The 22,395-nt window shown below is 30.9% G+C and overlaps 2 protein-coding genes and 1 long non-coding RNA gene across 7 annotated transcripts; 1 reads left to right on the plus strand and 2 right to left on the minus strand.

Moving 5' to 3' along the window:
• Positions 1-1,139: 1,139 nt before the first annotated feature.
• LOC123898143 (protein MALE DISCOVERER 2-like) lies at positions 1,140-6,853 on the minus strand. Of its 3 annotated transcripts, none has more exons than XM_045949032.1 (13): positions 6,383-6,853; positions 5,927-6,292; positions 5,673-5,805; positions 5,198-5,269; positions 4,424-4,567; positions 4,201-4,341; positions 3,698-3,741; positions 3,136-3,594; positions 2,658-2,848; positions 2,436-2,568; positions 2,104-2,261; positions 1,844-2,026; positions 1,140-1,722 (listed from the first exon to the last, which is right to left on the minus strand). In XM_045949032.1, the coding sequence occupies exons 2-13, from the start codon at positions 6,024-6,026 to the stop codon at positions 1,462-1,464; spliced, it is 2,019 nt and encodes a 672-aa protein (XP_045804988.1). In that variant the 5' UTR covers positions 6,027-6,292; positions 6,383-6,853; the 3' UTR covers positions 1,140-1,461. The 3 variants fall into 3 exon arrangements, with proteins under 3 accessions (XP_045804988.1, XP_045804989.1, XP_045804990.1); XM_045949033.1 differs by having other exon boundaries at positions 1,267-1,722; positions 5,927-6,263; XM_045949034.1 differs by lacking the exons at positions 5,927-6,292; positions 6,383-6,853 and having other exon boundaries at positions 1,267-1,722; positions 5,660-5,799.
• A 2,150-nt stretch (positions 6,854-9,003) lies between these two features.
• Positions 9,004-11,686, minus strand: LOC123898659. 2 transcript variants are annotated; one of them, XR_006805399.1, is made up of 2 exons: positions 11,361-11,686; positions 9,004-9,628 (listed from the first exon to the last, which is right to left on the minus strand). It is a non-coding gene; the product is annotated as an uncharacterized LOC123898659 (long non-coding RNA). The 2 variants fall into 2 exon arrangements; XR_006805398.1 differs by lacking the exon at positions 11,361-11,686 and adding an exon at positions 10,374-10,805.
• Positions 11,687-18,466: 6,780 nt separating this feature from the next.
• On the plus strand, positions 18,467-22,033 carry LOC123899713 (plant cysteine oxidase 4-like). 2 transcript variants are annotated; one of them, XM_045950923.1, is made up of 6 exons: positions 18,467-18,737; positions 19,061-19,349; positions 19,582-19,778; positions 19,900-20,047; positions 21,281-21,499; positions 21,615-22,033. In XM_045950923.1, exons 2-6 carry the CDS (start codon positions 19,250-19,252, stop codon positions 21,731-21,733), a joined length of 783 nt encoding a protein of 260 aa, XP_045806879.1. In that variant the 5' UTR covers positions 18,467-18,737; positions 19,061-19,249; the 3' UTR covers positions 21,734-22,033. The 2 variants fall into 2 exon arrangements, with proteins under 2 accessions (XP_045806879.1, XP_045806881.1); XM_045950925.1 differs by having other exon boundaries at positions 18,492-18,605.
• Positions 22,034-22,395: the final 362 nt, after the last annotated feature.

A 22,395-nucleotide genomic window follows, 5' to 3' on the forward strand; every position in this document is an offset into this window, starting at 1 on the left:
ATAGTGTCGGTGCAACATTACATCATCAATCTCTTGTGAGAAACATGAGAGTGTGAGTGTATATAGACGCAATTGTGTATAAAGATGGTAGTACATGATTTAGGGGACACGGTGCACATGCAAACATAAACAGTGAGAGATGACTTAACCTTACACGCAAGATTTATTATTGAAGACAAATATTCATTTCAAAAAAGCAGAGGTATTGTTAATCAGATTCAAGAATTAGAAATGTTGCTGTCATGCTTTCACTTGTAAGAGTCACAAGCTGATGTGTAAAAGGATTTCCCGAGGAAATGATGTGGCATCATGCCATTAAGTTTTTAATTATGTTGTCTAGATTAAACTGCTGGTGAAAGGTAAAACAAAAAATTGAGGTATTACATTTACATCCAAAATATTTAGAATATGAGTTAGGTTTTTTATATGTTAAAATTAATCTTATTCATAGTTAATATGAGACTATTATTTGCACTTTAATTTCACATCGTTATATTTGATCCAAACACTGATAGAATCCTTCCTTCTGCTTTCCTTAACAAGCTGAACAAAAATTTGATACCATTTCTGGGTGCGAGTATGGAGAGTGTCGAAAGTAACAACAGACTAATGATCCAAAGCGTTAAGAAGTTTCGCATCGAATATGAGTTAACCTAAACAAAGGTTTATAAGTAAAAGACACTCTTCACATTACAAACCGATTTTGTAAGGACGAGTTAAACCCAATACTCTCAATTATAAGACAAAGTACAAAACGATTAATACACTATAACTCCACCCGAATTTTAAATCACCGAGAATATAAATCGTATCTCTTATAGTTATATATCTAACATTAAACTCAACGATAATCGAAATAGGACTACCATTCACACACTTGAATACCAACAACCTCCCCACAATCCAACACAAGGAACCTTACCTTTTTTTTAAGGCTTGGTATCGACTAATCCAAAGACATTAATCTCACCGTTCAAATGGTAAATCTGTATGGACTGACACAACAGAAGAAACTTATGAATAAATGTTGGATAGAACTTCCATAAATACAATATTAATCCAACAATTAATAAAACTATTTATTAGTTGACAGTCCAAATCTACTCTATCAATCAAGCCTCATAGTTTTCCTTTTAGTATTTTCTTCAATAATGCATGAGTTTTTTTGTTACTATTAATTTCTCAAGAAACATTAGTGTTGATAATTCAACAGATCACCTATATTGATTGTATGTCAAACCATGACAGAAATTTTTACATTCAAACTAACAACAAAAAAATACATACAATACAATTTACATCAAGGATCTTGCAAAACAGCACTTAACATACATTTAATATGGACATACATAGCTAATTAAGGTATTAATCTTAAATAATTTTACAAAAGTACAATACTGATGAGATTGAAGTTAGAAAAAGGTTTTTTAGCAGCATAGAGGATAGAGAGAGTCTTGCAGCTTAAGTAGCCTCCACTGATAATATCTCAAGTTCAGCCCACCATAGTGGAGAAAGTCTTGGAACAGCTTGCTCAGGTGTCACAGTAATAACTTCCCTTAATCTGGAAGTTATGTCTCTCATTGTAGGCCTTAACTTTGGATCAGGTTGGATGCAACTTTGAATCACTTCACAAATTACATCAAGTTCATTCTCCTTGAATGATTTCAAACTTGGATCAATCATATAACCTATGTTTCTCTTGTCATTTATGTAATCAGCAGCCTAGTTGTAAATCACAGTATCACATTAGACATACATTAATGTTGTGTATCAACCGTTAACATCAAAATACGTGAATTTGAAAACGTAACATTAAAAAGATGTTAATTTGTTTGAAACTTACCCAGTTGACAAGATTTCCTTGTTCTTCGGAATGAGGCAATTTCCCCGAAATTATTTCAAGCAATAATACTCCAAAGTCATAGACATTGGTGTCGAGACCAGCACGCGTCATCTCAGATTTCTTTGAGTCGCCTCTAGTTGTCTTAACTGATTCGGTAACACTTCTAAAAGTTTCCTCAGCAAGCTGAAAAAGATCAATAGTTTGGTGATTAACATATAAATGAAAGAAAAAATTAAGAGAGAAGAGAAATATAAATGTACCTTTGCAGCATAATCATCCGTCAACATGATACACTTCGAACTAACTTTGGTATGAGCTATAGGTGGATTTAAATCATGATGCATGTACTGAAGACAATAGGCAGTTCCCATTATGATCCTTACTCTTTCATTCCATTCAAGACCTTCAATTTCCTTAACTGAAAAATAAGAAAAAAATCTACATAACTTACTTGGCTTTCAAGAAACTGCAATTTTGATCGCATCAGTAGTATTTTTCCGTAATATAAAAGTTCACAATTCACAATGTAACTGCAACCGCGATTTTAAAACCATGCTCGGAACAATGTAACAACTAAAACAAAAAGCATTACCATGTAGGTGCTCAAATAGACTTCCATTTGGGGCATATTCTAATATAAACATCCTTGAGAATGGTTGTTCTTCCTCACAGTAACCAATAAGATTAACAAAGTTCTTATGGTTAATCCGGGACAATGTGGCAATCTGTAGCATACATACATGAAATTAAATTAATCAGAAAATTGTTAATGCAATTAATATTGTTTTTTGTATTGAATTTAAGAGGACAAAACCTTTCTTCTGTAGTTCAATTCCATGCTCTTAGTCCAATCTTGAGAAGAATTAATCAGACTAGAAACAACAGCAATTTCAACTCCACTAGACAATGTTCCTTTGAATACAGTGCATGCTTCAAAATTAGTAACAATATTGCTGAAATCCTCACAAGCTGTCTCTAGCTCTGCTCTATTCAACTTAGGAACCCCTACATAAAAATAAAGACATTGAGAATAATCTAAATGTAAACAATAATTCACTCACTTAGGCTCTCTTTGGTAAAATTAAGCTATAAGCTAGCTTGTAGTTGAAAAGCTATAAACTCAAACGCTACTTGAAATAGCATCTCAGAAAAAGCCATAAGCCTGAAAGAAAAGCTTTTTTCCAAACACATTTTATTTTATCAAACAAGCTTATAAGCTATAAGCTAGCTTATTTGTGTTAACAAACAGATACTTAATCTAGTTTGTATTATTCAATGATTTGAACTATTACCTGTTACAAAAGCTTTTTGCAACTGTCCACTTATGCCTGTATTCCAAGGCTTAATTATTTTAGCTGCTGGTTTTCTACAAATGCAAACAAGAACTATGATCACAATGACCAATACAACCGCGGCTAAGATAATAAGTAGATACTTCCACAAATTTCCATAAGTTTTCAGTTGTTCTTCACTTGTTTGCTTTCCGTCTTGTGAAGGTTCGGAAGGAGAAGAAAGCTCAGAAGGAGGAGAAGAAGGCAATTGTGGTGTTTGTGACTGATTTTGTTTCTTGGTTGCATCTGGAACAGCTGGAAAAGATCCAGTACAAGTGCTAATTGGTATATAACTGAAATCTGTTGTATGTTCGCCATTATATGGTACAGCTGCAAGGTTACTGGATTGATCAAGTAACCTACGACGCGCGTAATTGACAAGATTCGGTACATTCATCTCAATCTCTGCCTCATTAGTACCTACATGAGACATTATACATGTTTTGATTTTGTTATATATTAATCAGAAGGAAATATTTTAATTTATGAACTAGACAAAATGTAGTGAAGGATTTCGACTCACGAGGCTGAAGGTCGAAACATTTCTCTTCCTGACCTTGCTTGAACCTACAAAGAAAGTAGAAAAACTTAGTACAATTACATGAGCATGATGAAAGGAGAATGTATACATATATGCTCTTGATGAAACTGTCACACAACTAGGTCATTTAGGCCTGTTTGGATAAACAACTTAATAAAGCATTCGTCATATAAGTGTTTATGTATGTGCTATTTCTATAACAAAGATAAAATAGTTAAACTGTTTTCATAAGCTATCCTGACGAACTTATAGAAATAAGCTTAAACTAGCTTATAAACATGTCATAAACTGTTTTCATAAACAGTCTCACAAATACTTATGCCAGTAAATAAGCTCAAATAAGTCAATCCACGATACTCGTATTGTATTTTCTCAAAGCGACTTCCTTCTACATTTAAATGAAATAAATAGAAGGAAAACATGTAATGAAATTTCTACGGTTACTTGCGTTGGAAGGAAGGAATAAAAGAAGATGATTTTCTTACCAGTGACCAAACTTTCTATTGATGCAAGCAAATAATGTTGTCAAAGGTGATGAACACTCATCAAGTAGTGATTTAGAGAAAAATCTGAAATTTCCTTGATCTTGAGAATCACTATCTTCTACTTTGTTATAGCAAAGCAATCTAGCATAAAATAAAATATCCTTCAAGAATACACAAATCTTATAAACAAAAAAGAGGACATGTAAAATTAGAGCTAACTTACAAGTGTTTTAGGGATAACATTCTACTAAGCTCTGATGGGATGCTTTTTGACAAGTTATTTTCCCTTAAATCCAATAATTCTAACTCAACTAAATCTCCAAGTTCTTTAGGAATGTCACCAGAAAAGTTATTATTGCATAACACACTGTCTCAAAGAAACCAAATTTTGAATCAAAACATTTGTAAAATATAAGGAACTGACAAATGTTAGTAGTAAAACACAGATATTAACTTATTAAGTACTATGTTTTAGGTCAATCATATGTGAGTAATACCAAAATGGGATCATAGCATATATGGAATTAAAAAAGTAATTAACCATCATTAGTATTTTTTTTATTTTAATTAGCTCAGTTTATTTTATTGACATTAATAGTAGTCAATGTAATAAGATCCATGCACTAGAAAATAAATTCAGGGTATCCAATAGTATAACAGAATCCTATACATTGAATGATTATTTTAGTTTAAATGAAGGTGATGAGAACCACATCACATGATGAAATGAGAATAAAATATTGCATGAACAATGCATATTTTACAAGTATTATTAGTGTAATATGAAGCACAGACACAGACATGGACACTAGACACAATACAGACACTAACACGTCGATACTGATAATAATTTTAAAAAATGATATAATTCAATATAATTATAAGTGTTGGTATCGTGTCAGTGTCTAACACCAGAATACACCTAATCTGAGGAGTGTTCGTGCATCGTAGTTAGTGTATAAAAATAAAACAGCAACATCAATATTAGATTCCTTACAGAGATTTTAAGTGACTAAGTTTCCCAAGTTCTGGAGCCAATGTCCCTTCCAAGTATAGTCCATTTAGGTCCCTACAAGTACACAAAGTCATAAAATTTAGCACCAAATTGTGTATCATACTTGCTACTTCCTTAAACCATAATTCAAAATCGCCTTATGCAACAACAATTGCAGCATCGATAAAAGATTTTAGAACACTCTACTACAATCATGATTTTAAATCGCGGTTGCAATAAAAGAGCAACCACAATATCAAGAATTTTGAGGTCTATGTAACATCATTATAATTGCAATTCAACCAAAATGACCACATTTTCTCACATTGTACCCCAATATAAAAGTTCACAGTGTAATCACGATAGTAAAATCATGATGGTAAATGCGATTGCATCCGCAATTTAGTAAAGTGATACTATTAGAAACATTTTAGTGCAATACTAATAAGAAAGGTAAAAAATTACCACAGGAACTTACAGCATCTGCACTTTACCATCGACACAATGGACCCCAACCCAGTTACAGGGGTCACAATCATTTGGATCCCAATTTTCCAAAGCAGCATGAGGATCACATGTTACTCTTGCACGAAACTCCAACAAAGCCATTCCTACATAAACAAAATCAAAATCAAAATAAAAAAAATAAAAAAAAACTTAAGTTATATTATACTAATATATGATGGAAAAATACTTAATTAATTATAAAAACATGTGATGAAGCTAAATTACCTTCATCATTAAGCGACACACACCCATGAATTCCCCAAACAGTAATGAAGCAAATATAAATTCTAAACCAAAATCTAAATGTGTTACATCTCATTCCCATTTCTTGATGAAGCCAATGCCAACTTGATTGAGCCACTATATAATATTCTATAGTATATATAATTAATATCTATTTAGATGAAGCTTAAGAAACTCACTAACTATGTTACAATACAAATCAAAAATATTGTTGAGGTCCAAAAATCACATCAGGATCCCTCATTTTTACAATATTATCTCTTTGTTACAATATATTCAACAAAGACATAACCTTGAAACCTCTACTCAATATATCTTCCTCTCAATTTTCCTCAACAATTTGTGTAGCTGAAAATTTTCATCAAAAGAATAATTAACACAATGCATATATATAAATTATGATTAGATCAAGATCAATAAGAAAGAAAAATTGATTACCGCGTGAAGAGGTCAAAAGGGTACAAAAAGTGACGAATTTTTGACCAAGAATTTAATTTCAATGATGGTGGGGGATGAAATTGCAAGGTGGTGACAAATTTTGTAACAAAGACAAAAAAAAAAAGGCAGCAAAATTTTGAATACAAACAAAATCTTAAATCTCTATTAATTAATTTAATACATTTTTTTTATGATATCTATTATTGCTGCCTTTTTAAGGATGATCTCAGAGGATCATCTCTTCGACCATCTTCATCATCATGAGGAGTTTTGTTTTGTTGTATTTTCTTCTTTCTCTATGGTTTTTCTGTGTCTATGTTGTTAATTTCTCTCTCTTTCCAAAATTTCCCAGTTGGTTGATTCACTATTTTCGCTTTCTTTTTTTCTTTGTCTTGTTTCTTTTCTCTCTCATCATTCTCACCAGCCACCCAAAATTTCCCATTTGATTTCCTCCTCTTTTTTTAATTATTAGTTTTTTTGGTTACACCTTTTTTTAATAAGATTAATTAATTACTATACACACAATCATATATTACATTCGATTTTTAATATAACAAAAAATTTGTTTTTTAGAGTCATTGAATTTATAATGTATTTAGTCTATAATATAGACCAAATACATTAATAATTCAATGAATCAAAAAAATAACTCTTTTTTCTTATATTAAGGATCGGAAGGAGTAACATTTACATATGTAGAGGTTTTTCCCCATTTATCTTTATGTACCCAAAAGAAATATTTTTAGATATGTTTGTAATGAAATTATTATCTTTAATCTTTAATATAAGAAAAAATTAATTTTTATAAAAAAAATTACCTTTTAAATAGATTGAATAACTAATCCATCTAACCTCTATTATAAATTAGATACATTAGTATCAATGTTAATTTGTACGGTGATGATTGACGTTAGACTTGGTAGGAAATATCACAGTTTGATTTCTCGCAACTGCGATTAGGAGGGGGCTGAAACCACTTGATGTCGGAGCTGACCCCGAACCATCGTTAATTGGTCCAATGATGATTGTCGTTGGACTTGATAGGGATGATCATGGTTCGATTCGTGCAACTGTAATCGGGAGGGGGGTGAAACTATTTGATGTCAGAGCTGACCCCCGAACCAGATTAGACGGTCCAGTAGGCCGGATACGAGTGGTAAAAACAAAAAAAAAACAAATACATTAGTTATTCAATGTATTTAAAAAATAAATTTTCTCATATCAGAGAGAGTATATCATAGATTCATAGTGTGGTTTTTATAAGCTTATTTTTAAAATGGAAAATACTAACCGGTGCCCGTAATCAGATGATTGTGTAAAAAAAAATTATATGATAGCTGTATAAATTAATTTTTTAAATTACCACAAATGTATTATCATTGTTTTTCCTATGTGTTTCTAAAATATTCGAAGAAAAGTTGTAAAAGTTGTACTAATGCTATGTTCTGTTGGACCCACTTCCGACAACATAAGACGTGCTTTTGTTTTGTTACTAGGTAAATCTCTCACATGGTTTTACGGACAAAAAAATAAATAAAAGTTCTCACATGATTTTGTTCCTCCAATCATCCAATTCCAATTCATCCTTCATTTTTTTTTTTTATAGAAAAATTCATCCTTCATTTTGTTTATATTTACGGAGGAATACGTTCCTCTTAAAAAAAAAAAAAATAGAGGAACGCGTTCTTGAGTTATTAGCACTACAAGAAAATTTTAATTTCTTAACCAACATTATTGACGGATTTTAGCCCTCAATAATATATTGAAGGCTTAGAGCCTCAGTAAGTAATAAAACTGGTCAACAATGATCAAGTAAAGAAAAATAAAATAAAATAATACTTATTTACTGGTGGAGGCCGTCAGTAATGTTTGTCCCGTTTTCAAAAATTTCGACCAACCATTCCTGGCGGCTAGGGGTGCTCAAATCCAAACCAATCCAAATAAAAACCGAAAACCGATCCAAAAAAACCGAAGTTTTTTGGATGTGTTTGGATGTTCTTTTGTGAAAACCGCTGGATCGGATCGGATTTCGGATTGATTTCTTAAAACCGATCCAAACCGAACCAAACCGCATACATATATTTTAATATTTATTTATCTTTTTATTATATATATATATATATATATATTGCATTAACTTTTTTTTATTTTAAATTTTGTTAATACTATATGTTAGTTTAATTTAATCTTTTTTTTTTAACTTTTTATATGTTTCGAATATAATTGGTAATTGTCATTTCAAAATATTAATTTTCAATATATTATATGTTATATTTTACATCAAACTTAATATTTATTTTGTCAAAAATGTCAAATTATTATTTTTTAGCGTTTTTTATAATATTTATATTTATTAAAAAAGATTACAATTTATAATTTGGATATCCAAAAACCGATCCAAATTAAACCGCATAATATTGGATCGGATTTTTTATTATTTGTCATCCAAAACCGAACCAAACCGCAAAAGAATTTATTTTTGGATCGGATGAGTTTTTGCCTCAAAACCGATCCAAACCGAACCGCGAGCACCCCTACTGGCGGCTATAGGCTGTCAACAAGTTAAAAAAAATTATTTACCATGTGTTTGCTTTACAGCTAGACTACACTACACACACATCTCAATAACAAAAATGTCTCTGCTCTTACTAGTCTTATCAAATTGCTTCTCTCTTCCCTTCTAATTTTTTTGCTTTCTCTAAAGTTGTTGTTTTCAACTTCCCCAATTTCCTCAGAAGTATCAATATCATAGAGAAAAAATATACTCTCTTTCTAATTGTTCCTCTATAATTATTTATTTTCATTTCAATTAAAGCATCAATGGTGGATGATTGTAAACTATCTCTAGTATGTCTCAGTTCATCTTCATTCCTCTTTTGCAGATTTGAATCTGTTTTTCTTGTTCTTCTCAAAACTCAATCTTGTCTTTTGAAATAGCTAAATTTATCATGCACTAGCACAAGAAGCAAACCACCCCAAACCAAAACACCTACAAACAAATCTGTTATGCAGACAAAAGAAACAGCAAAACAGAAAAGCTCTAAACTCCTAAACCAACTATGCACCTTCACCCCTTCAATCTTGTCATGTGTTTGCTTTGCTTCATTTTTTATTTTTGATGTCTTGATAATATAGATATGAGATCTGAACTGTCGGTTGAACTCTCTCCAATCATCTCTATTCTTCTTCATCTTCATTTACACCGTCTGATTTTGCCTTTGATACTTGATGCCGGCGGCGTGAACCCTAGACCCACCGGACACCAATGAAAAAAACTATTATTTCTTTTTATTTTAATTACATTTAAAAAATTATCAAGAATGAAAATTAATTAATTTTTTTTTTTAAAAGCTGACAGAAATTTTATGAGTGCTGCAGGCCGTCAAGAGTGTACTCAACAGCTGAAAGCATTATTGGCGGTCTCAGGCCGTCAATAACGTTATTGAGGGTCCTGGGCCGTCAATAATGTTTACTGACGAACGTTTTATTGAGGGTCTTGGGCCGCCAATAATGCATACATTAATAATGCAGTGTTTTCTTGTAGTGTAGCTAAGGCTCTAAAAATAGTAGTTAAGAATTTAAATTTAAAAATTTTATTTTAAAAATTGTGCAGTCGATATTTTTAAAGTTTAAATTTTAGTTTTTTTTCATAACTTATTATTTATTTTCTTTTTTGCTTTCTTAATAAGTATCGTGGAGGCACTTGTTAATAATGTCCATTATTGATATAGATAAAGAAAAATAATTTTCAATCAATTCAGTTTTGTTATAGTTTCAGTTTCGTAAGGTTTGTTTTTATGAAAAAAATATATTAGATAGTCAATAAAAAGGGTACAAAGAATATAAGAAAAATTCAAAATAATATACCAAAGAACAAAAAGGAAAAGAAAACAAGAACGATAAAAATTGAAACAAATAAGGAGATAAAAATTGAGAAAAAAAACATCATTAACAAACCATTAAAGTAATGGAGAATCCAGAAGCACTCTACCGTGTAAGACAAGAATCACACGACCAATCAAGTTAAGCACAATTCGATCCAGCCCGGCCAACAAATCATTTTTTGACTCAAAGACAAGGTGGGAATGACCAAAGGTCATACTAAGAAACAACTTCCACTATAGGAGAATTTTATCATGTCCACCAATTGCTCTACAATCGTTGTCTTTCTAGAAAAAATATTATGGGACTTTCAAATTGACCATACAACTGAATGTTAGAGCATAGCCTAGCTAACCCTAACCCTAACCACAAGATCCACAAACATTGCAAACATAGCAAATTTGAATCACTAACTCTCATCCTAACCACCTAAAAATCATATGTCGCGCATAAAGGACAAACTCTTGCTCTGTTTGGTAACACAAATAAGCTAGCTTATAGCTTATTATATGAGCTTATAAGCTTGTTTCAAAAAATTAGAGGTGTTTGGTAACAAGCTTTTTGTACTAGCTTATAGCTTTTTTTCAGATGTTATTTCAAGTAGCATTTGAGCTTATAGCTTATAGCTTTTTACACTTTGTTCCATTTTTACCCTTTAATTTAATAACTACCTACTCTAAAAAATAAACTACCCACTATCAATTATGTAATTTTATATTTAATAACTACTTTAAAAGCTAATTTTACCAAACACTTTAATTTCAATAAGCTAGCTTTTCAGCTATCAGCTATAAGCTAGCTTTTCAGCTTATCAGCTATCAGCTAGCTTATAGCTTATTTTTACCAAACAGACCCTAAGTGACAAAAAAATGACAAGTCAACTCCACTAAAAACTCACAAACAAACAAACACACACGATATATATATATATATATATATATATATATATATATATATATATATATATATACACACACCACATGCATCAACAATTACCCCTCCATATGAAAAGATTTGATGAGCAAGAACCCTATCTTAAAGTAATTGTCAAGCAAATACAATGACCTTATATAGAGAAAGACGCAACTTTTCAAACCTTGGCCAAAATTTGAACTTCCTCCTCAAAACAATTTCCCCCATTCTAGGAGGCTACTAACAACATTGAATACTTCAAACTCACCAAGTGAAACCCATTATAGTGAAGCTTCTAAAACAAGAAATCCTCAGCTGAGGAGAGAGTGAGCCAAGATATAAAATAAGTGGAGTAAGATAAATTAAATGCACATATAGCTTATAACATCAACAACACAAGATATATATCACTTAGCAAACAATAGCAATGCATGTGATGATGACTAGGAAATAATGAGTAACTTTATCATCAAACTAACTCTTCTACTTGGTTAAAATATAAAACACATAATGTATTATAATATTGTAAAACAATAAAATTAATATTAATAAGATATGCTTTAGATTTTCCATTTTTTTAAAGGAGATTTTCCATTTTTGAATGTCTACTTTTCGGTTTTATAAAAGGACAAGTTATATATAATTATTTTATTGTTATCTTATTTTTTCGTTTATACTATTTTATAAATTTAATTAGTGGATATATGTGACATATTAAAACTATTTGACACTATCATCATATATTCATTATTCATTAAAGTAATGGATGACTATGTAATTTGTAATGGAATCTATGATGAAAACTTTAGAGACGATATTTATCCAAAAAAAGAAAAAAAATTAGATATGAAAATTTCCATCACTAATTAAAATAAATTTTACTTAATTTCACTTTTTTTAATACTTTTTTTTACCTCTTGAGAGATCATTTGTCGCCTATATTTTGTTTTTGATTGTTGTTGAGAGTTTAGATTTATATATATGACAATTTTTTCAGTGATTCATGCTCGATTTTTCAAAGGTTTTCAAGTGGATCACTGATTCAGAGTAATAGAATAAAAAAAAAACTATCTATAAATTTTATAATTTGCGTATTACACTTTAATTAGGGCTCTGTTTGGTAAAAATAAGTTATAAGCAAGCTTATAGTTGATGACTGATAGCTTATTTGAAAAACTAGTACAATAAAATTAAAATGTTTGACAAATTTAGTTGTTATAAGTAGAAAATGTCATAAAAATACATGGTTAGTGGGTAGTTATTATATTTAAAAAAAGCAAATGCTAAATAGTGCCCCCGGGGCACTCTTTAAGCCTATAAATAGTAAACTTTTTATAGAATTTTTATCGGAATGCGTAAAGTCAACGCATTGGAAATTGTAGTGTTTAACTTTTTGAATAAAAAATTTCTTTAAATAGAATGCTTAAAGAGTGCCCCGGGGGCACTCGTTAGCAAGACCTTTTAAAAAAATAAAGAAATAATAAATGAAAATAATAAAATGTAAAAATGAGATAAAATGTAAAAAACTATAAGCTATAAGCTATAAGCTCATACGCTATTTGAAATAACATCTCAAAAAACGTTATAAGTTAATTAGATAAACTTGTTACCAAACACGTCAATTTTTATCTAATAAGCTTATAAGCTAGTTCACCTAACTTATTAGACTTATCAAACAAATCCTATGAGCCGAAAGAGTTGGGTTAAAATTCAAATTATAAGGGCCGATCTTATTTTGGTCTTACTTAGGGCTTAAAGTGAATTTTCATAAGAGTTTACTTATGTATAGTGAATGTAAATGATTCTTGGTAGAAGAAGTAGCAATAATGTTGAATTATAAGTTAGGTATAATTTGTTTTAATATTTGCGTTTATCAATAGACTATTGTGTTAAGAAACATATAACCAAGAGGAGATTAGAGAGTCGACTTTCTATATGGAAGACTCGTAATTTGCAAAACGTTTCTTAAAAAGTTTGCACATTTCAAATGAAAGACATAGATGAGAAATACCTATATTTTTTTTTTAAAACCAAAGATATCCTCCGCACGTAACTGCGGAGACTAATCTCCTCGAAGTAACTGAGATACCTATATTTATTTTATAGTGAAGATTCATTTTATTAGTCCCTACCTGTCAATCCGCTGTTCATATCAATAGACGAAGCTCTCTCTTTAATATCATATTGTGCCAGATGCAACAAGAAAAACAGTGAGGAAAACAACTTCTAGCCATTGTAAAAATTCATCCGGAACAACTAATTGTTATCTAAACACTAAAGAAGAAAAAAATTGTTGTGCAAGCTATTTCTTCAAATGAGTATGTAAGTTGGAAATGGAAGATTCTAATTGAGAAAATTCGTCGCTTACTTGTGCTTAATTGATTTGAAGTAGTTATTCATCATTCATACCGGAAAGTAAACCAATGCACATATGCTTTAGCTAATTATGGTTGTTCAATGGGCTTGGAGATTTGTTTCTTGATTTATTGGAAAATACTATCCCTCGTGTAATCTTGTTGTAGTGTTTTCCTCCCTGGCTTATGCCCTAGTTACCAAAAATATAATAAACACCGAAAAGAACAATTTAATCCTATAATTAAGAGACAATTTAATCCCTATAATTGAAAAAAACCCTGCCTAAATAATTTCTTTTTCAATAGATCTTCAATTCTTATAATGTTTATTTAATCCTCTGGTTCTCAAGAGGATGACCCAACTAATTTGGAGCTCGGCTACGATATAACTAAAGTCTTACTAAAAAATTATTCCATCCAAAAATTAAACTCGAATTTTCCTGAATGATTCATACTTTATTAACCACATGAGTCCAATAATTATGGTTATTTTTTTAGCATTCAAAAGATCTACATTATTAATGACTTTAACATTGAAAATTTTTAGAAACATCCACGACTCTTGACAATTCTATAAAAGATCTATAATATATCCAAAACATGGTACAACCTGCAGGTTACCAAAATTAAAATACATCTTATTTATTAATTTATAGTTACAATGACATATCTATTTGGTCGACCTTTTCGCATTAGCATTGACTGTTTAGAGCGAATTGCGAGCTGGAGACTTAGCTGTCTATGTTTTCATTCTACCGTTGCCCCATTAATTTTTGGCTCACAAAGCTGCTTTTTGTTTTCTGGTGGACCGATCACTTTTGATTCGAGATCGGGAGTTAGAGTCTTATGACATCTTTTTGAGTCGGGTTGATGGTACTCTTTGGTGGTCTGGTGATTGTGGTGTGTGCACTAGGTGGTTTGGTGACTGTGGAGTGTGTACTAGGTGGTGTCCGTTTCTAGCTTTGCCTTTGATATTCCGCTTATATACGGTGTCTTTATTTTTTAATTTCGTTTATCTCGACCTTAGTTCATTTTGTGCAGAGACAAGTTATTATAAATAATATTTTGCCATTAAAAAAAACAATGAAATATCTATTTAGGCAATCATGATTAATCAAGAACAAAAAACTAAATGATTTTCTATCGTAGGGATTAAACATGATGCTAATTGCGACCAACTTTTATTCAACCGATAATGTCGTTAGTTATTGTTAAGTTAGATATATTCACTTAAATCAAAACACGAAACTTCACCATTGTATATAAATTTCAGTAGTACATGTCATTTCTATCGGCCAAGTAAAAAAATACGCAATACTAATTGCCAAATAAATTTAATTCAATGTTGATATTGTTAGGTTAGACTTAGACATATTCAAGGTCAGCCCACATCCGTGTACCGGGTGTGCGGCAACATCGGGCCTTAGAAGTTTGATGTCATTTTGAGGGCCTCAAAATTTTGTGACTCTATAATAATATATATTTTTAATGTTCATAAACTATCGAATGTTTATCAATAAATTAGTGGTAGCCTCTAATATTTTTGTGTTTTTTATTAAGGGTCATTTTTAATATTCTAGAAAAGTCGCTAAATAGTCGGAGACGTTCCTGAACATATTCACCCGAATTCAAACATGAAACTTCATCATTGTGTATGTAAATTTCAATAGTAGTTGTCATTTCCACCGACCAAATGAAAAAAAAGAAAAGAAGTGATGACAATGTCGATATTGTTTAATTAGACAAATTCACACTTTAAGTTTGTAAGTTTCGGTAATACTTGTCATCTTTTATTTTTAGTTGATAGACGAAATATCAAAATTATTGAAAACTCACACATACAAAGTGGAGGGATTTATATCAGTTGAGCTAGGATTTTTTTTTTTTATAGAAATTGACAAAAAAATTACACATGAACCAAAGGTAGACGGGCAACAAGCTGCGCCGCTAAACATAATCTTTGAAAAATTATATTCATAGACCTAAGCGACGCAACATTACTATGCCATGGCCTTTTGAATTCTTTTCAAAAGGTTTACAGCATCTGGTGCTAGAAAGCTAAAAACGTCGAATACAAACCGTATAAAAACGTATTGATTGTCAGAGCACGCTTTATCACGTACTATGAAGCACGGACTCCGACATGGCACCGCGACACGACACGAACGCGGACACTACGACACCGCTAATATAAAAAATATAGGACACTGACACGCTACATATTTATAAAACATATAAATTGAGAAACAAAATATATACATGTAAATCTAATTTGAGCAAGTTATTTCTTAAAAAAAAGTTTTAAAACAAGATATGTTAGTATTTTATCTTTATTTATCTATCTACTATCGAAAAAACTAAAAACATTGTAATCAAAATGTAATGTCTTCTATCTATCATTGATTAATATTTTTTTGGGAGTATAAACAAAAAAAAAAATTTTTTTTTTTGGGACACTTGTCCGACACATGTCGTACGAGTGTCTTACAAGTATCGGACACCGATTAAATGACTGTCAAAGTAAAAGAAAAATTGAGTTTTTTTCTGACACCGGTATGACCTATCTGACACGCATCGTACGAGTGTCATACAAGTGTCGGACACCGCGACACGCCTAATCATAGAGGTGTATGTGCTTCGTAGTTCACGTATTAATTGTCAGAACACGCTAAGATTTGTGTACACATTATCATATCTATTGTATTCTATGTTGCCTAGGTACGGGTACGGTACTGGTATCCAGTAAAGGTACTGGTACGCGGTACGACATTTTTAGAAAATTTAAGGTACGGGCACGTTAATATAAAATATTAGAAAAATTATTTTTAAGTGAATTATTATCATCATGCTTTGAAGATTTAATTTATATTTTCCCACCATCTCAATTCTCAACTATTATCATAAAAAATGAGAGATAATTGAAATATAATAAAAAATTATAATATTTTAAAATATTTTTCAACAGCTAATATTATTTTTTCGTATTCATCATCATAATTCAACCAAATAAAAATTGGTACGGAATCGTTGCGTACCATACGAGTAACATGGAGTATCCGGTACTTATACGTATCCGATACGAGTACTTTACCATTTTAGGAGTAGCCATGTTACATAGATTGTATCTATTGACTGAATAAAAATAAAAAACGCGATTCTGATCTCATTAGTATGATTATCTTTTGATTTAGGCGTGATCTCCGTGGGCAAAGAAGACGTTGAATATACCACTAATCCCGACAGTTACTTGGTTAGTGGTATGTGTTTATCTCCTGTCTTCTCGATGGATCACGATAATATTGCGGTTAAGTAGTACAATAATGTTTTTTGCGGATTTCATGCTGAGTTCATGAATCTTGTGTACAATAACAAGGTTCAGTTCACGAACTTATACCTAACAACCTTATTCCGTTTGTTTTGTTCAACAAGTACAGTTAGTGTGTGAGTCAGTGATAACAAACCTAAAAAAATTAAAGTTGTTTTTTTCTCAAACGGTTAGAAATTTCAATTTTAAAGTGAATAAATGAAGTGTTAGGAGTTCGAACTCTAATTTCAATTTCAATTTTAATGCAATGTCCTTACGAACTGAACTAAATTTACGAGACAATTTTTTTTAAAGCTCTAATTGGTAAAATTAAACTAATTATAGTAGCTTATAGCTGATAAGCTCGTTTAAATAAAAATATTTGATAAATTTAGTTGTTATACGTACAAAATAATATAAAAGTACATTATTATTTCATCTGAGTGAATAATTAGTTTTTTGAGTGAGTATTGGAATGAAAGATAGAAAATTACAAGCTATAAGTTCAAAGCTAATTGAAATAACATCTCAAAAAAAGTTATAAGCTAGTGAAAAAACCAAACACCTCTAGCTATATGAAACAAGCTTATAAGCTAGTTTATTTGTGTTACCAAACCTTACATTTTTAAATACAAAATTTCTAATTTAGGATCCTTTAGGACATATTTTAGCAAGAATGCAAGAAGCAAATGTTAAATACTTCTGGTACATTTATCATTATTATTTAGCAAAATTACATTTGTGTCCATTAACTTAATTTCAAACTCCTAAAAATTTTAGATTTGAAGCTTGAAAAATTATATACACACATAAATGAAAGATAAAAAAGGATAAAAGTGACGTAAAAAATCATAAAGGACTACATTGTTACATAAAATTAAGTTACGACAAGAATAATTTTGCATCCTTAAGGCTTAAGTTATGTTTTATTTAATTTAAATTTAAAATTTCAATAATCATTTCATTCTTATAGGATAAGTTTCCATTTTGTAAAAAAAACAAGTTCCTATAAAGATGATTTAAACAATACATTTATTTTTCATTAATATTGAGTCAAAAAGAAAAAGTAAAAAAAAAAAATACTATATTGAATAACTGATGTATTTAGTTTATAAATAGGCTAGATACATAAATATCTAATGGTATTTAGTTTTATACTTATATTTAATAAAAATAAAAATCATTACTTTTATACAATTCATTTCAAAATACAATGACATATCAAAACAATTAATAAATTCTTATTGTGAATACAATTCATTTAATTTTAACTTATAGAAATAAATAATTCCAGATATGCACCGAAAGTGTACAATTTCTTTAACACTACAAACAACTAACAAATGGCGAAATTTTTATAAAGATTTAACTTTAATCGCGTAGTTATCCGTATTTTTGACTAAAATTCATAGTTATCTTAAAAGTTATAAAAAAATTAATTTTTATTAATTGATAATACTCTTTTTTATCAATACTCTATCTAAAATTAATTAAAAAAATAAAAAGGGGGGAGGAGTGTTAAAAATTAAAAAAACATATAATAAATTAAAAGTGTAAGTAAATAAATGTTGCAATGTGAGAAAACATGTGAGAGATCAAAATGAAAGCATCTTCCACGAAAAGACACACACTTTTTTTTTCTCCCCTTCTCTATAACGTACAAGTCACGAAAAATATCTGATTTTTTTCTTTAATTTTCATCATTTTCTCTCTCTATCTTTTGCTCCTTTAAAAGGACCATCCAACCAAAGCATTCTAAAAGCGACATCAGGTTTTGTTCTAAGTTTGTGACTGTCTTTTGTTGTCGTTTGTTTGTCTCTCTGCTTGGTTTCAGTTTCTTCTTTGTGTCTCTGCTCCCTTAACCTCGATTATGTCGTGAATAAGATACCAAACAATGTTTCATGTATAACACTCTTCTCTATAATCACTCTAAATTCAGTTTTCTTCATCACCCATTTCATAAAATCTTTCAATTTTGATACTTTCATATGAAATGAGATATGATTTTCAATATATGAAACTTGGGTTGTGCTTAGATTAATTATTTATGACGACCCAGTTTCATTTTTTTTTGTGTTTTTTATTACAAAGATTGAATTTTTATGTGATGATGTTACTAAAGTTAAGAACTTGAAAGTTTTTGTTTTTTTATGGTTTGAACAATTTTTTGTTTTTGTTTTTGTTCTAATTTGTGTTATGAATATTCTCTGTTGATGATGTTTGTAGATACTGTTGATTGGATTTGAGTTGATGAATTTGTCATGCAAATGTTTTGTTGCGTACAAAGGAAGCTGTTTTGATTGAATTCAAGCGACCCTAGTGATATTTTGGATCCAAGTTTCATTCATTCATTGGAGGATTAAAAAAACTGAAAACCTTGTTACTACATTGATTATTTAAGAATAATTGATTACAATGCCGTATATTCAAAAGTTGTATGATATCTGTAAGGCTTCCATGACTCCTGACGGACCGAAGTCAGAAGAGGCTCTCCAAAAAGTTCGAGCCATTTTAGGTATAATCTGATTCTGATCATTTGTTTTTGTTGAATTTATACAATTTAATTCAATTATTGCATTCGATAAATGTTTCGATGAATTGCTTGAATTTTCTTGTGAACTGTTTAATATAGTGTTTGATTTGAGATGAATGCATGTTGTTAGTATATATATAGTGTCTTGATTATTGCAGAGAAGAGTGTGTGATTGTGTTAATTAACATTTTCATAAACTACATTGTCATGACAGATTCGTTGAAGCCTGCTCATGTCGGTCTTGATCATGTGGCGCAACTTGCACGAGCTTATCAACGATCTATGAATGGTGCTAATGGTGCTAATGCTAATGGTGCTAATGGTGCTAATGCTAATGGTGCTAATGCTAATGGTGCTAATCAGACTCCAGATATTACGTACATTCACCTTCATGAGTGCGACAAGTTCTCCGTAAGGATTTTGATTCTTTCTGTATTTTGCAATTTCTTACTCTATTTCGATAGATTCTTGCTTGAATTGGACCTTTAATTTTGGATTCACAAGAGCTGAAGTTGATTTTTTTTTTTGGCAGATGGGAATTTTCTGTATGTCTCCTGGTTCTGTTATTCCGCTTCATGATCATCCTAGAATGACTGTTTTAAGCAAGGTTCTCTACGGTTCGTTGCGTGTGAAAGCATATGATTGGGTTGACTTGCCTGCATCATGTGATCTGTCTCAAGGTGACACTCCTTACTGTATTTACTTATGATTCAGTCTTTACTATTATTTATTTGCGATCACAAATGCGGTTGCACTGCATTCGTTGATATTGTGAGAAATTTTGGACAAATCAGGTTGATGCGGCTGTAATAACAGTCCCGAAACCCTTGACATTATGGCTGCAATTGCTTCTGCAATTTTAAACCTCGCACATGGGATCATAATTGACTTGATTTACTTCTTATAGAAAGTAGAAGTAGATTAGCCATTGTACATTAGCCGTATAATTTGGCTTCATTCACGGAGTACCTTTTCTAGGTTTCAAATCCATAAATCACATTGCTATTGTTTGCATTTCAAAATCATTTCCTATTCAGATAACCGGTTATTGAAAAAATACGTTTTTGCTAAAAAAAAATTACTATGAACTAAGGAAAAATGATTAAGGGTCTGACATTGCACTTGGGCAACTGTTAATTTAGGCCTTCTTTTTCTGAAATGTTTTGAAGGAAAATGGTCAAAACCTGTCTTTGTGAATCTCTTTAAGGGTTAGTCTATGACTTGAAATTAACATTCACGGTCTTGAAATGCCTAATAGTTTATCATGTCTCCTTTACATTATTGTTAATTTAGCATCTTTTTTATGCCAATACACTTTTAATCTTTTCATTGACACCTTCACTAGTTTTCTGCTTTGTAATTTGTGTTGAAATCGATATCTATTAGGAGACATGATATGTATGATTCGAGTGGAGTGTATAGTAATGTCAGGCATCGAATTGAGTAGCGTTGATATTTAGCTCTTTGAGCCTACAATTGTTCCTACCTATACCTGCTGTGGGGTTGGTGAAGGGATTTTAGTCGTGTGCAGAGTCACGCAGTCAGCCACATCGGTGGTTGTTGGATCACGATTGGGCGCTCCAGAATCTGGTTGACTGCGCGACTGCACACAATCAAAAGTTGCGGGGAAACCCCCTTAGAGATTAAGAGTATTGACAATAGGTCTGCTCTTACAAGGTATCTTTTCTTTGGATACTTGCTTCCGGCATGCCGACATCGATGTATTTATGATTTTCAGAAAAATAGCGGATTATGAACTTCCATATTGATGCATGTTAAATTAATATCACTGTTGTTGGTTTTAGTATCTATGAACCTAAGATAGTAAATATGTAGCTTAACGAATCAATACGATTTTATGATTCTCAAACATTTCCTAAACTAGTAAATTGAGATTCAAGATTTGTCTACAGCTGCAGCGAGACCAGCAAAACTTGTCCGAGATTGTCAGATGAATGCTCCTTGTGACACAACAATTCTCTATCCAAATAGGGGCGGCAACCTCCATTGCTTCCAAGCCATAACCCCTTGTGCTCTCTTTGACATTCTTTCCCCTCCTTACTCATTGGAAGAAGAAGAAAATGGACGAAACTGCTCTTATTACCGTAGGTCGCTGATGACAGATCTTCCAGGTACTTCAATCTATTCTTTCTACAACCCTCCATTTTTTTTGGCTTAAGCGCAATTTACACTGATTTCTAAAGTACGATGTTATTTTCTTACATGTTATATTGTTAAAAAATGCAGTGGTTGCGGAGCTGCGCAGGATGAATCGATCTGAAATTACCTGGTTAGAAGTGACTCCGGCACCTAGCAGCTTGGTTATTGGGAAGGGGGAGTACAAAGGCCCTAATATTCGGCGATGAAGGAGACGGCTTATTTGTTCTTATGTAACATTGGTCAGGCTTGACTAGAAACTATATTTGGTGGGGTGTTATTATTAATTACTGATGGAATCTGTTTGGTATGTATGGCTGTTAATTAATTGTACAGGCTATGATAAATTATGGCTGTGAATGTTGATTATGCCATGTTTTTCTAGCTTACCTTTTTAGATTATTACTTAGACATGGTTATCTTTGGTGGATGTTAATACCTTGCTTAGACATGTGAATTATTATGACTTTCTTATTTGAATGAATTATGGTAGTTCTTATTTGAATGAATTATGCTAGTTCTTATTTGAATGATTTTGGTAGTCCATTAAGAGCAATTTTTTTTTTTTTTTGAAGAAGTCAAGAGCAATGTTTTATATACAATAAGTACAAGTTTTTGAAGAACATTTTTTTTTTTGGCATAAAAAGTACAAGTTTTTGAAGTGATGGTTATGGAATAAATTGAAATAATAATTGTGGAATATATTGAAATTGGTTTTCCATCTAAAAATTTTCAATGTACATTTTCATATATTCTTGTGTAAACTCAAATTTTCAGAAAATTTTCAATGTACATTTTCATATATTTTAAACTCAAATTTTCAATGTACATTTTCATATATTCTTATGTAAACTCAAATTTTCAGAAAATT

This window comes from Trifolium pratense, linkage group LG7 (genome assembly GCF_020283565.1).
Source record: "Trifolium pratense cultivar HEN17-A07 linkage group LG7, ARS_RC_1.1, whole genome shotgun sequence".
NCBI classification, from domain to species: Eukaryota; Viridiplantae; Streptophyta; class Magnoliopsida; order Fabales; family Fabaceae; genus Trifolium; species Trifolium pratense.